Here is a 12,787-nt window from a genome sequence, read left to right as displayed (position 1 = left end):
TGCATATGAAAGCGTAAGCTTGTTTATGCTCCAACATTCTTTTTTGTTCTTCTGCTTTCTTCCTCAGATGGTTTAATTGGTAAAGAATGAGAAGTTCTGGTCAACACAAGAGTAGACAGAGGAGGTGTTATGGGTATATGGATTCTACCATGAAACCCATGCTTCCTACTGAGCACACAGTCTCCTTACGCAACCCAAACCAGTTTATTTAGAAGATTTCACTATATAGCAATATATTTTATTAAATATGTATTTAACCTTGTTCCAGATGCCTGAAAATTCAGAAAAGCTGTTCAGAAGATCCAAAGCTTCAGTTTTAAGAGATGAAATAATTGTATTTAGTTGGATCACCACTTTGTTTACATCCTTATGCTCGATGATCTGCTTGTCTAAAGGTTTCAGTGCCACCATCCTGGTGAGTTTGCTTTCATCACCTAGCTCTACAGCAACAGCTTGTTCAACCTGGCATAAATTAAACAAGGAAAAAAATATGTCCAGTAGCTTTATTTTTTTTTTTTCATTATGGAATGCCCAATAATGCACAAAAAATAAGTGCTTCTAAGAACAGATAGAAAGTGCAGAGAAAGCACCCACAAGGAGACTCCCTGTTCATAGCCTGGATTTTTACAGAACTATAGTTCTAGTGTTAAAGCTGATTTTATATAAAAATTGCCATGTGAAGCTCTATAATAATCGTCTCTGAATGACATCTGTCAAATACGCGTCATATAGAACTGTGTAGTTTCCTGCTCCTACACAACTGCTCAGGTCTTCCTGCTTTCTTTAGTGTAGAATTATAGTCTATGTCCATTCTTGGCCACAAATGTCCTGGAGGCAGTGAAGGGTTGGCTGCTTGGAAATAAGCAAGCAATTCTGCTTGAGGAAACTGAATTCAACCCACTCTTTCCTAGTTTGTTTTTTTTATTATTTATTTTCAGACTTAAATGGGTTTTTTTCATTAAAATTAACTGATCTGTTTTTCATGTCAGATCGACAAAATAGGAAGATATTTTTACACAGACACTTTTCAGCACAGATCTACATAGATCTATATTTCATTACCAGAGGAAAGAATTAAGGCCATTTGATTATCATCAACAAATTTCAGTTTCTATCTATACCTCAGACCTTCCCAAGGTTTTAGTGCTCATTTTGATGCCAGTTAAAATATTTATATTGTATTTACTGTACCATTATAGGTGCTGTATGCAGCCTGAAAGTTTAACTTAAAATAAAGTTTTTGCCTGGGAAGACTGGTAATAATTTATACTCAGCTAGTAGTACCTGTGGATAATTCTCACAAATTCTCTACAATATCATCATCATCATACTTAAACAGTATTTTTAAAAGATTTTTATTAAAGCAATTTTTGGTTTTAATATTAAAAACCACCAAACATAAGGTTTATGAATTATTGCTCTTATGTTCAATTACTTGGTATAGAGATTAAAAACTAGGCTTTCACTTAACAGGAAGATCCACCAGATTACAAGTATTGGTACAGAACATATGAGATCAAGAAATGTTAATCAAAATACTAAAATTTTAAAATAATTAAAACAAAATACTCACCTGCTGCTGTTTATGATGTAAGCAAGCAAATTTCCACAGGGGGATATTTTTGGCTACTGATAACATGATATTTACTGCTTTGTTTACAGCACTCTGAAAACAGCAAAACATTCACCTTGAGCACACAGAGACATTATCACAAATAAGAGGGGGGGGGGTAAAGAAAAAAAGAAAAAAAGGATCCTCCAAACAACACCAAAATGGAAAAATTATACCTCTATCTTTACAGGAAAAATTCTAATAAGCTTGAAGTAGGATCACCCAAAACGCATTTTGTAAGGGGAAAGAGTACTCCATAAAGCTTTATCACAGTTCTGCTACGTTTATGTGGTTTTCAAAGAAGGTAAGAGAGCTTTATGAACAGTAATCATGAATCACTGAGGATCATAACTTAATTATAGTACTATTTCCCCTTAAACTGGTTATAAACATAGTTATTTATCATTAATAATAATAGTTTTCACATTCACATTAGAATGCCTGAATACATTTGTCTGAATTTGTGATGGTATAGTCTATAATCTATACAGGCAGCTATATAAATTATTGTATAACTTCTTCTATCTATGGTATTTTTAAATTACACTTAGTGGTCTGATTTCTTACTGACAACACCATGAAGGCTGCAAATGAAATCCGAGAAAGAATTCAGCTACTGATTTTGACAGTGACAATGCTAAATGAAAAGTCCACAAATCAACACCATATACAACTAATACTTCATGAATAATTTCAGGCATCATAGGAGACTGTAAGTACATGTGTAAGAATTTTGCTTAATTAGTATAAGTTTAAACGAGTGCTCAAATTTTTCCACAGTTTAGGGCTTCAGGCTGGTAATATTTTTCTTTACAATTCACTCCTGCAGAATTCTGATTTATGAATGGTGTTTTGAACTGACAACATCGATTTATACTCTGAAAGAGTCTAAGGAGACCAGGAAATCAAATCAGGCGGTATCAATGGCATTCATTTTTATTTTTGCATTCACTTTGAAATGTTTGCCTCTAAGTAGAGGGTTGTGAACATGACTTAGCTTTTAGGAAAACAGTTCCTTCTACTGGCCTGCATAACAAACCTGATCAGTGGCTTCATGTCCTTTGCACCCAATGATGTCATGAACTCAAGTGACTTTTAATTTTTTTCCCCTTCCTTTTATTTTTTATACCAGATTAAATTCACACGTTGTTTTTAAACAATGCATTTATAAATGTTTTACCATAAATGACTGAGATGTGCAATTATTTTGTTACCTGAATATCTTCAAGACTTGGTCTCAGGACAACATTTGGAATAGCCAGTTGAATTTCAGCTTTGAACAAAGGAACCCTCTGTGTCTCTACGAACTTGGTCATCTGATACCTAGAGTCAACAATGCGCAATCGGTGTCTTAAGGACTCTAAAGAAATCTTCATGCCTAAATAAATATAATATTTAAGTGAGGTTATATTTTTTTACCACAATAAGCTTGGGGAAAAAAATCTTAAAATTATATTGAAAAATTAAACATATCTGAAAAAGACAGACTCACATTTGACCAAAGAGTCAGTATTCTTCTGACAAAGTTGTCCCATCAGATTATAGTAACTACAGGACAGGCATTCTTGGCAGCGTGTTTTCTGTTTCATATCGAGATGTGTACAGGCATATGAATCCTGAAGAGTTAAAGGGAAATTCTTAGGAAAATAACCATATTATCCAGCACATAAGTGAAATATCAAGTATCTGACCAGGTTATAAAAGGTTACTTTTTACACTGTAGTGGTTGTCTTACCTCCAGAGTTCTCCCAGCATCTGCTTTCAGCCTGTGCTTAAGAATATCTACCAGTTCACACGCAGAGCATTCTACTTGCTGACTCTGTCTACAAAAACAACCTTACAGTCACCCACAGGGAATCAAACATAAGGAATACTCTTTGCTGTTTTCCAGGCACATACCCCAGTCTCGCTGCACTGTGAAGAATTGTATGTGCAGGGAAATACCCTTATACTTTTCAGTTTGTTCCTATTGCTTAGGCATACAGAGAATGTAAGACATTAAGATATGCAGACTATCAAGAAACCCATTTGTCAGGCTGTTATATCTGATTCAACTTGTCTTCATAATAATTAAAGAAAAATACGTTATTTTCCAGCTATGGTTAATAAAACAGGCTTATCATGATGATATAGTGAGATAATCCATGAAATCAAAATTAGTAAAATAAAACCAAAAAAATAAGTAGAAGGTATCTTATTTTGCACAGTAAGCATAGACATCTTTTTGGAGCACAGCTGAACAACTGTTCTGCTATAACCTGGAAAATAAGCACAGGCCAAAAAATTTGCAGCACCAGGAGAATAGGAAGTCTTACATTAGCTAGCTACATTACATTGCATTAAGGAACAAGCAATTAACATGGGGATGACATTTCAAGTCTTACCCATCTTCCTTTTTCTTGCTACTGATTAGAATGCCATAAGAAGAAAAATATGAATGCTGAACACTAGAGATGCAATCTTTATCTGCTGTATTCAAGATACTTGGGAGTTTCTGCCTGTGTCCTAAGACTATCACCTTGCTTTAGACTAGTACTCTGTTAAAATAAAATTTTAAAAGTAAACTCTCTATGCATAAAAAAGTAATACATAATAATCCCTCCCAAATATGGCCTTCAAATCTATGCAATGAATAAACCTACTGAGAAAGTTTGTGAGCAGTAGAGATAGCAAGCTTTTCTGTCTGTTGCAGGAAAGAAAGCACATCTATAGGTTCATCTTCTGGCAAAATTATCAGAGCAGTGTTCGACATATCCTCCAGAATTCTTTCAATTCTGCATTCCAGGGTATCAGCCGCTTCTTTAACTACATAGTCCAACTCCCTCAGGGTACTAGAAACATTCTCAATAACTAAGGAAGGAAAAGAAAATAAAAACAAATCATGCTAAATACAGACCCCTTAAATCTCATCGTGTGTCACCAATCATCCCCCCCCCAGTATTACAATAAAATGAGGATTTAATGGCAATGAAATATGTGATTAAGGCCTGGAACCAAAACATGATGGACTTACTCTACTTTGGAATCTTTAAATGAAACCATTTTATAATAAATAGTACAATAGCCTTCAAAATATCTCTTCTTTTTTGTATTAAAAGAACATTGTAATGAAAAGAATCAACGGAATCATCAGAAAACAGAAAGGATACAACTGTGCAAAAATCATTTTGGTCCTTCTACATAAATCCACAGAGAAATCCAGTACTTTTATCATTGTAATTAACTTATAAATTTAATGGCTAAAATTCCTCCAGCCAAGATTATATACTGGTTAAACCACTAGATTTCTTCTTTCATGGTTTGACCTACCTTGCTTTAGAAAGAGATAAACTGAGTCCTTTAACATATGTGTTTATTAAACTAGGTAAAAATGACTGTTTCTGAATAAAGTGGATAAATTCTTTCCCTGTCCTTCATACTTTCATTGCAAAAAAGAAAGAAATATGTCACCTGATGCCCTTTGTGTTTGTATTTGTTATTACCAGACAGTATCATTTGAATCACCAAGACACTTTCTTACTGTATGTATAAAGAAATCACTATGATATGTAAGATGCAGCAGTGTGACAGTGGTGTCCAACTGCTGATGCTTTAAGTGGAAAACATCATTTATTCCTACTAGGAAATTAATGATGAAGCTTGTCTTTTTTATTGACCAAAACGGACAAATAATATAACCAATTCCTTAGCTTTTTTTTTTTTAATATATAAATTAGGTAGCCCTAAATCCTTTTTTTCACATTTTCTCCTGAGTTTTAGCCTAGAAGGCAACCATGGGCCCCCATACTTCGACATATTAGATGGAAATAAGGCTCTCAAGACATTAAGCTCATGCATAGTGAGTTCAGCATATTGCTGGCAGGTCACAGTTATTTTCTATACTAATGGCTAATTTGTAAGTGTCCAACATACATTCTGGGCATGCTAGACATTGCGCATCTTCAAAAAGACAAAATCCATACACTCAAGAAAAGCATTCATTTCTAGGGACAGTCCCATTCCAGCTGCAGTAGCAGGAAACAGGAGGTAGCCCAGATACTCTTGCTGCATAACCTCTACCTTGTACAAAAGCCCAGTTTCCACCAGAGCAAATGCTGATCCAAAAAAACATTAAAACCTAGATTACAGCTATACAGATATTTAACATAGTGCAGATAGTACCTAAATGAATAAATAAAGAAATAATATTGTAAAGACCTTCCTTATGACGTGTTACTAAACTATGCAAACCAAACAAAAAAATTCATTTTAGAGCTATAAAACAAACATGAAAAACCACTTCCCATTGGTTTTTGTGCTCTGGTCAGGCAAAGGTCAAGTAAAGCTAAATGGTGGCCAGCCCTATCTTAAGCACTGGTCAGAGCCATATGGCACAGTCACAAATGAACAGCTGCACAAACCCATGCCCCATTTCATGTTCAGATTTAGGCTGCATCTGTTCCTGTTTATCTTGCTGCTTTTCATTTTGAAGAAGAAAAGTGAAAGCCTAACATCAGTCTACTTCAACTGAAAACTGATTTCAAAGCATGAGCTATTGTTTTCTCATGGAACTGCAACATAACAGCCTTGCTGATGGTTTTATATATGTCCATTTAGATTACACTTTTATAACAGTTAATCAACTTTATGCTGCATTTGATAGGGATAAGGTTGTATCTTACTGGTTGTGTGGAAAAAGCTCAAAGTGTAATTGGGGATTAAAAACAAGTTTTCTTAGAAAAAAACAGGATTTGGGCAGAAATCTCCAAATACTATGTACCTCTTACTAATTTCAACCCTGAATTTAGACATGTCACTTTTAGGATGTTCAGCATAAGTTATGAAGATTTTTCTATAGAAAAGATAAGACACATTATTAAAGCACCTCATGTCTGTTCTCTTGTCTCACATTCTTGTAGCAGTCAAGCTATCATTACCTACCTAAAGTGAAGAGGTCAGTGCACAAACACATTTTTTCATAGAGAAATAAAAATGGAATGCAGGCATGAGAATAGCTCTTAACTTTTTCATTATGTGGTCACTTACTTGGAGAAAGATTACAGAGATATTGATAGGGGGAAAAGAAGTAAAAATGCATGATAATTCTGAAAGTGTGATGCAACAGCTTAAGCTTAGTAAATGAAAATGCATGCAATTCAAAAATGGAACTGCAACACAAGACATAATAATACGATGCAATGTTACTCATGGAAGTCTACAAGAAAGCTCAAAAGTCAAGGCTCTACAGGCTCTCCCATCAATACAGCAGTATGGATAGCAGTCAAACATGACAAACCACTTAGTTACACAGCTGTAAATTAACTAATTTAGTGACTTCAATGTACTCTCAGCAACTGAATTTGTAATGCCTCAGTTGAGAGAGGTGGGGGTGAGCAAAACCAATCCTTTTACAACACGAATTATTTTCCAAAAGTGAGGAGGCAGAAAGCCTCTTTCTTTAGGGGAAAAAAAAAAAAAAAAAAAAAGAAAAAAAAAGTGTGATAACTATTGTGTTTTTACATTTTTTTAGGACCAGAGCACTTATTCTCTCACTGCGCTCCTCACCAAGTCACTTCAATACAGTGACCAATAATGTTTTGTAGGATTAAGAAATTCTGACAAATTCCAAGAAACTGTGATTCTACAGTGATTTTGCTTCCACTTTATCACAAGAGTAAAAAGGGGTGGGTTGTTTATGTGGGAGGACATAAGTGTGGTAAAGGGGCATCACCAGGGAGAGACAAAAAGGATATGCCTGGTAAAGCAAATGACTTAAGGGCTGTTCAAAGATAGCTGTCAAACAGCCCTGGCTTGATCACCGCAGTTTAGAGCAGGACACCATTCTCTTCTTATTCATGTCTGACTTACTTCCATAATTAGAAGGGAAGGACCTGGGATGTCTTTCCCTCATATAGATGGAGTGCTCTTCCTAAAACTAACAGGGAAATATCTGCCTGGTACCACCTAACAGCATCAACAGTTCACCACTTCTTGTACTACTACATACATTTATTGATGTTCAAAGAAGTCCATGACAGCTGCATCAGGCCCGGAGTAAGGGCATCCTCAACTTGTCCTATGAATGGTTTCATCAGTGGTTTCAGCATAACAGGAATGCCATTCAGACGCTCTTTGTAATTGATCAATAGATTCTGGAGTCTGGAAGACACGGTCGTGTTAAGAATGTGCTTAATTCAGATATTTGAAACATACAGAACTTTGGACACATTTTCTGTTAATAAGATTTGCAAGTTCTGATCCCATATTAAAAATAAGAACACTTCCCAACTCTTCCTAGCTCAAACTAAGCCTCCTTCTCCCCACTAACAGCAGAACCAGACTGGGGAAATAAGTACCTCCAGTAAAGTGACTATGATCAATTTAGAGAAACTTTCTTCTAAGGAAAATTAATTACAGTAAAAAAAACCAGGAAACTGAAAACATGGTATTTTTGTTCCCTTCTTCCTATCTCACAAGACATGGTATGAAATGACACTGCTTATAAGAAAAGCTAGATCCAAACCACTTAGGACACCAAAACCCAAAGACAAAGGCCAAATTCTGAATCAAGGCTTACAAGCGTAGTTCCATGAAAATGGAGCTATGTAATGAAGCTGCATAAACAAGAATTAGAAGCAAATGCAACTCAGAAGTCAGATACGTAATGAGTTCCTTACAAGAACCACTGCAAAAAAAGTAATAGCTGTGTTCTGTGCCAAATTAAAACCATGACTTTAAACATCATTGTTACAAACCATATACTGAGATAACTCATTTGCAATATACCCAAAAGTGTTCTTCCAGTGTTGCTAAAGTACAGTCTCTGAATATTCCTTCTTTGCTTGGGGAGTCAGTGTGAAGTCTTTTTTAGAGTAGAAAGTAAGTTTGGATTATCTTTTTATTGCAAATATTTTCTGCACTTTTTTGTTTCTCTTGGATGGCAGAAGTTGGGGCTGTTGCTTTTCAGAGGACTGTAGCACACAGAGCTTGCCTTGCACATTAGAAATTTTAGGTTAGTTTCCCCTAAAACACTCCACAGATAATTAATGAAAAATGTGGTACTAGAAGAGTGAAAGACTGAAAGCTTTAACAACAGAAAAAGGGAGGAGGGGTTTGAATTCAAGTGTTTATGAAACTCTTTGAACTTTGTCCCTTTTTGTCCCCTTCTATTTAAAAACTACATAAAGAACACTCCTCACAAAGGATGACATTTTTAAGAGCTATCATCCTTGCTTAGTGAGTTGGAGAAATAATAATCAGCATCCCCAAGAATGAAAAGAACTCTTCCAGAACAGAATTGGACTGTTACAAGAAGCAGATAGAAATTATTTAAAATCAACAAAAGTTATTTCAGATATTCAACATGAGAGAGCAAATTATAACTTAGGTGATGTATTACCTGTACAAATGTCTGGGTTACGCCTTAATCAAGTGGTAAATTCCAGCTTGTTTTTCTAACAGAAAAAAGCTTTTGATGTTAACTGTAATATATCGGAGTGTAATCCCTATGTTATAGTGCATAGATGCCTTAACAGTACCTAGGAGCCCCACTTACAGAACAGCTGTTGCAGTAACAAAACAAAAGCATGTAGGCTTTTTCTAGTAATGAGATATTTGTGGAGATAGGAACAACTGCATGTTACCAATATTACTATGGAAATGCAGGGGAAAGCAATTAAATTTTAATTGAACTCCATCAAAGGGAAAAATTATAATCAATCAAAAGCATATGCAACAGACTCAAAGCTAGGGATTCCCATCTGCAGATGAGAATCAAATCCAAAAGTGTTCACTCACTCCATTTGATGTCTTTTAATCTGTTCTTCATCTGCACACAAGCCGAGGACAACATCTGGAACTTCAAAATGCATTTTTTTCAGGTATTTTGTTTCATAAAGTACTTCCAGGACCACTGGGTCCAAGTTTACAAGTAATTCCTTCATGTAGCAGTACAGGGGGGGGAAAAAGAAAGATGAAATAAGGCAGTAGTTTGGTGGGTAAGTGTAGTGTGGTATAACTGGAACATATAACAAAATGTAGATGAGTAGAGAAGATTTTTTAAATGGATACCCATGTTTCTATACAGATCTTCATCCTCCTCTACAAATACCTGCATTTTTCAAAGTATTAATCAACCAATATCTTACGCTGATTTCAATTTCCTGTGACTCCTTCACTGTGCCCTAACCACCTAGCTCCTGTGACTTCCTAAGTTTAATTTTAGTTCTGCAGCCACACTCCATGGAAGCTAATCTGCCTTTTCATCTCAGTTTCTCCATTGGTAGACTATGGGGAAATGTTGTGAAGGTTGATCTCTGTACAGTTTTCGGGGCACTAAATGCTATTAAGATGCTAAATAAATTTGAAAACTAGGTTCTAGTTGTCCATTATGGAATCATTAGTTCAAAAAATGCCACATTTTAACCACAATTTCTCTGCACTACAGCAGAAAAAATAATCTGTGAAGTAAGAATGGTAAGATTTTGTCTCAGCAAGCAGTTTTGAAAGCAAATTAATGAATGATTGCAATACAATCAACAATTCCTTCCTTGACTAAAATTTTGGTTAACATAGAAAATAAAACATGAAACAATATCTAAAAAGATGTAGATAAGTCAATAATAGATAAGTATTTGCTGGATACTACCTCTTTTATGCCCTGAATGAGACAGGAGCCTTATGAAGAAAAAGACATGATGAAGTCTGTACCATAAATATACACAAAAAGGAAAAAAAAAATACCAATTTGAGTAGTTCATTTTTTTAACCCTATTAAGATTATTTTAATGCTGTGCATGTCTATCCATTATATGATTAAAGTAGCATGTGTAATACGAAACAATGCAACAGTAATACCAAGAATAAATCATACCTTGGTTTCTGGGTGCCTGACAAGTAAGGAAGCACACAGAGCATTTCTAGCCTGGTCAGCAAACCTGCACCAGGCTCTATGATAGATAAGTTCAAATTCCAAAAGAACTGCAGCCATTTTATTGTAGCTCTTAACAACCTTTTTCATTTCCAGTGTCTGCAGTTCAAGGGGAAAAAAGAAAAAAAGCAAACACCATTTAATCAGTTCAATGAGTCTAACATAGTAGAAATGAAAACCACTAGGCTTTTCCTCACCACCATTCAGAAAACAAAACAAACAGAAAGCTTTAAGTTACGCTATTTTAGAGATAAGGTAAGACACAGAAACATAGAAATGTATTTAGGAATTCAATTATTAAGAAGTATTTAACTGCTCTAAACAACATAACTTTTTTCCTGATTTTTCCTCCCAGTCTTGCCCATAGAACAAAGTCTATACTATCACCTATACAAAGCACTGATGTCTCATTGAGAAAGCTATAAAATTATATTCTTTCATGAAGTGTGACTAGTGTTTGAGGTTAAATATCTCAGTCCTCTTCATCACAGAGCACAGCAGACAGAAGCCTCTAAGCTTAGGTACCTGGCCAACAGTGCTGCTATCAGGATTAACATGAGTCAAGCCCCAGAAGAGACCTAAGTCATCAGCTTAATGTCTCAAGGGAAGTAACTGTCCTCAGCCACGGAATAATAATGCTGCAAAAAGGAATTCAAATCCTGGAGCAAACACTAACACCTATCCTGTTGGATAAGCTTGAATACAAGTTGCTAGAAAAGTGAGCTTAGGAGTGTAAAAATAAATCATGTGTCTGCTAATAACATGCTTGAAAGCTTAGCATAAATCCTCCTCTGCTAATTTCCAACCTTCAAGAGTGTGGTTTTCTTTTTAAAGAATGTCATTGGATGTTCAATTTTTCTGTATAACTGCTGAGCCCACATAATCTTCCCTGTTACCTAAAACACAGAAGATATGAGGTTATATTTCCATTAGCTTAAAAACAGTCAAGAAGCAAAGTCTTTTTTTTTCTTATTTATTTCATTCTTACTGGTGGTATATTACGTGGTATAGGTGGATTTTCTTTGTGCTTCTGGTAGAGTTTTTGAACAAACTCTAAGTCTTGGCTGTACTGCTGAAGGACAATGGTATACTTCTCATTAAGATCAATACGATTTTCTCCTATTTGTTCAAGCTTCATCAGAAGTCCCAGCATCTGTTCAGTCTAAAAAGGAGAATGGACCATTTACTGCAAAGATGTTAATAGTTCAGAAAGTCATTGTTCATAAACTGTTTTTTTAATTTATGTTATGTAAGTTTGTAAGTTGTTTTTTAAGAAACACAGAAGAGTCCATCCAGACAAGTTAGAGAATTTTCCTTCTGTATTTTGTCCCATATAGAATATATTTACCACAGTATGAACCAAGAAACTGCTACCACTACAGTATAATGGAATATTTAATTTTTTTCTGACTCTCAAATCACCACTCTTTTTTTCTGCAAACAGTTGTGGTAGAACACCTACACCTTGACTCACGCTTCATTAATATCCCATATCATGATCAGGGCCTGAACCAATGAACAGTACTGACATTAAGGTAACAGATGGCAGAAATTATATCACTGATGCTGCCAGTCCAACAGAAATAACTTAGAAATGCAACATGAAGCATGGGGAACACTGGGATGAAGAAAGAAAACAAACTTCAGAAAAATAGGGCTACAAAATTGGTAAGGAAAGATGGAACATAAAACTGGCACGAAGTAACAATGAACATTATCTTCCAGCACTTCTGCAAGCGACTTTTGGAACACTTGTGATAGGCTTGATGTCCTCCTACATTATCTCAAGGCAGCCACCAGTAAGTACAGAACACTGGCAGTAATGAGCAAGTTCAGTAGGAGCTGTGGGTACTCAGCCTTTCTGAGCATCGGAACAAGGGGCTTGCATTTTTAAAATTACTTACAGTTACGGTCTTCCCAAACCAGGAATCCACAAATTCTTGTATGGACTCGTACAATGCTGCAATTTGGTTCTTAAATTCAAGGTAATCTTTTTCAAACTAGAAAAGGGTAAAAGAAAAAAAAAGTCATTTATAGTGTTGCTTTCATTTCATACAAAATTCTTTCCCTGAAGTGTTTGGGGACTTTGCTTTATCTGCCCAGTACATGTTTTCAGCACTGAATTAAAGAGAACAGGGACAACACCGGTAACAAAGGCATTTACATTCTAAGCAAAGCAAACAAAAAGTAAGTGTTACGTTATATGATTAAAGCCTCATCTTCATGAACACAAACGAGCATAGAGGAACAAGGACAGGCAGAGGAAA

General features: G+C 35.4%; 1 protein-coding gene across 1 annotated transcript in view; it reads right to left on the bottom strand.

The window, feature by feature from the left end:
* LOC115340302 (dynein heavy chain 5, axonemal-like) overlaps nt 1-12,787 on the bottom strand; it is a 170,749-nt gene that overhangs the window by 133,112 nt on the left and 24,850 nt on the right. Inside the window, exons 16-27 of the mRNA XM_041123013.1 lie at nt 12,425-12,520; nt 11,509-11,682; nt 11,327-11,416; nt 10,464-10,619; nt 9,389-9,528; nt 7,599-7,750; nt 4,255-4,462; nt 3,348-3,435; nt 3,105-3,228; nt 2,827-2,990; nt 1,574-1,666; nt 259-462 (exon numbers count right to left, since the gene is read on the bottom strand). Coding sequence (XP_040978947.1) covers nt 259-462; nt 1,574-1,666; nt 2,827-2,990; nt 3,105-3,228; nt 3,348-3,435; nt 4,255-4,462; nt 7,599-7,750; nt 9,389-9,528; nt 10,464-10,619; nt 11,327-11,416; nt 11,509-11,682; nt 12,425-12,520 — 1,689 coding nt within the window. The remainder of the gene's footprint in view (nt 1-258; nt 463-1,573; nt 1,667-2,826; nt 2,991-3,104; nt 3,229-3,347; nt 3,436-4,254; nt 4,463-7,598; nt 7,751-9,388; nt 9,529-10,463; nt 10,620-11,326; nt 11,417-11,508; nt 11,683-12,424; nt 12,521-12,787) is intronic.

This window comes from Aquila chrysaetos, chromosome 4 (genome assembly GCF_900496995.4).
Source record: "Aquila chrysaetos chrysaetos chromosome 4, bAquChr1.4, whole genome shotgun sequence".
In the NCBI taxonomy this organism is placed as follows: domain Eukaryota; kingdom Metazoa; phylum Chordata; class Aves; order Accipitriformes; family Accipitridae; genus Aquila; species Aquila chrysaetos.
Note: the sequence above shows the minus strand (reverse complement) of the source record. Positions and strands in the feature narration are given on the sequence as shown.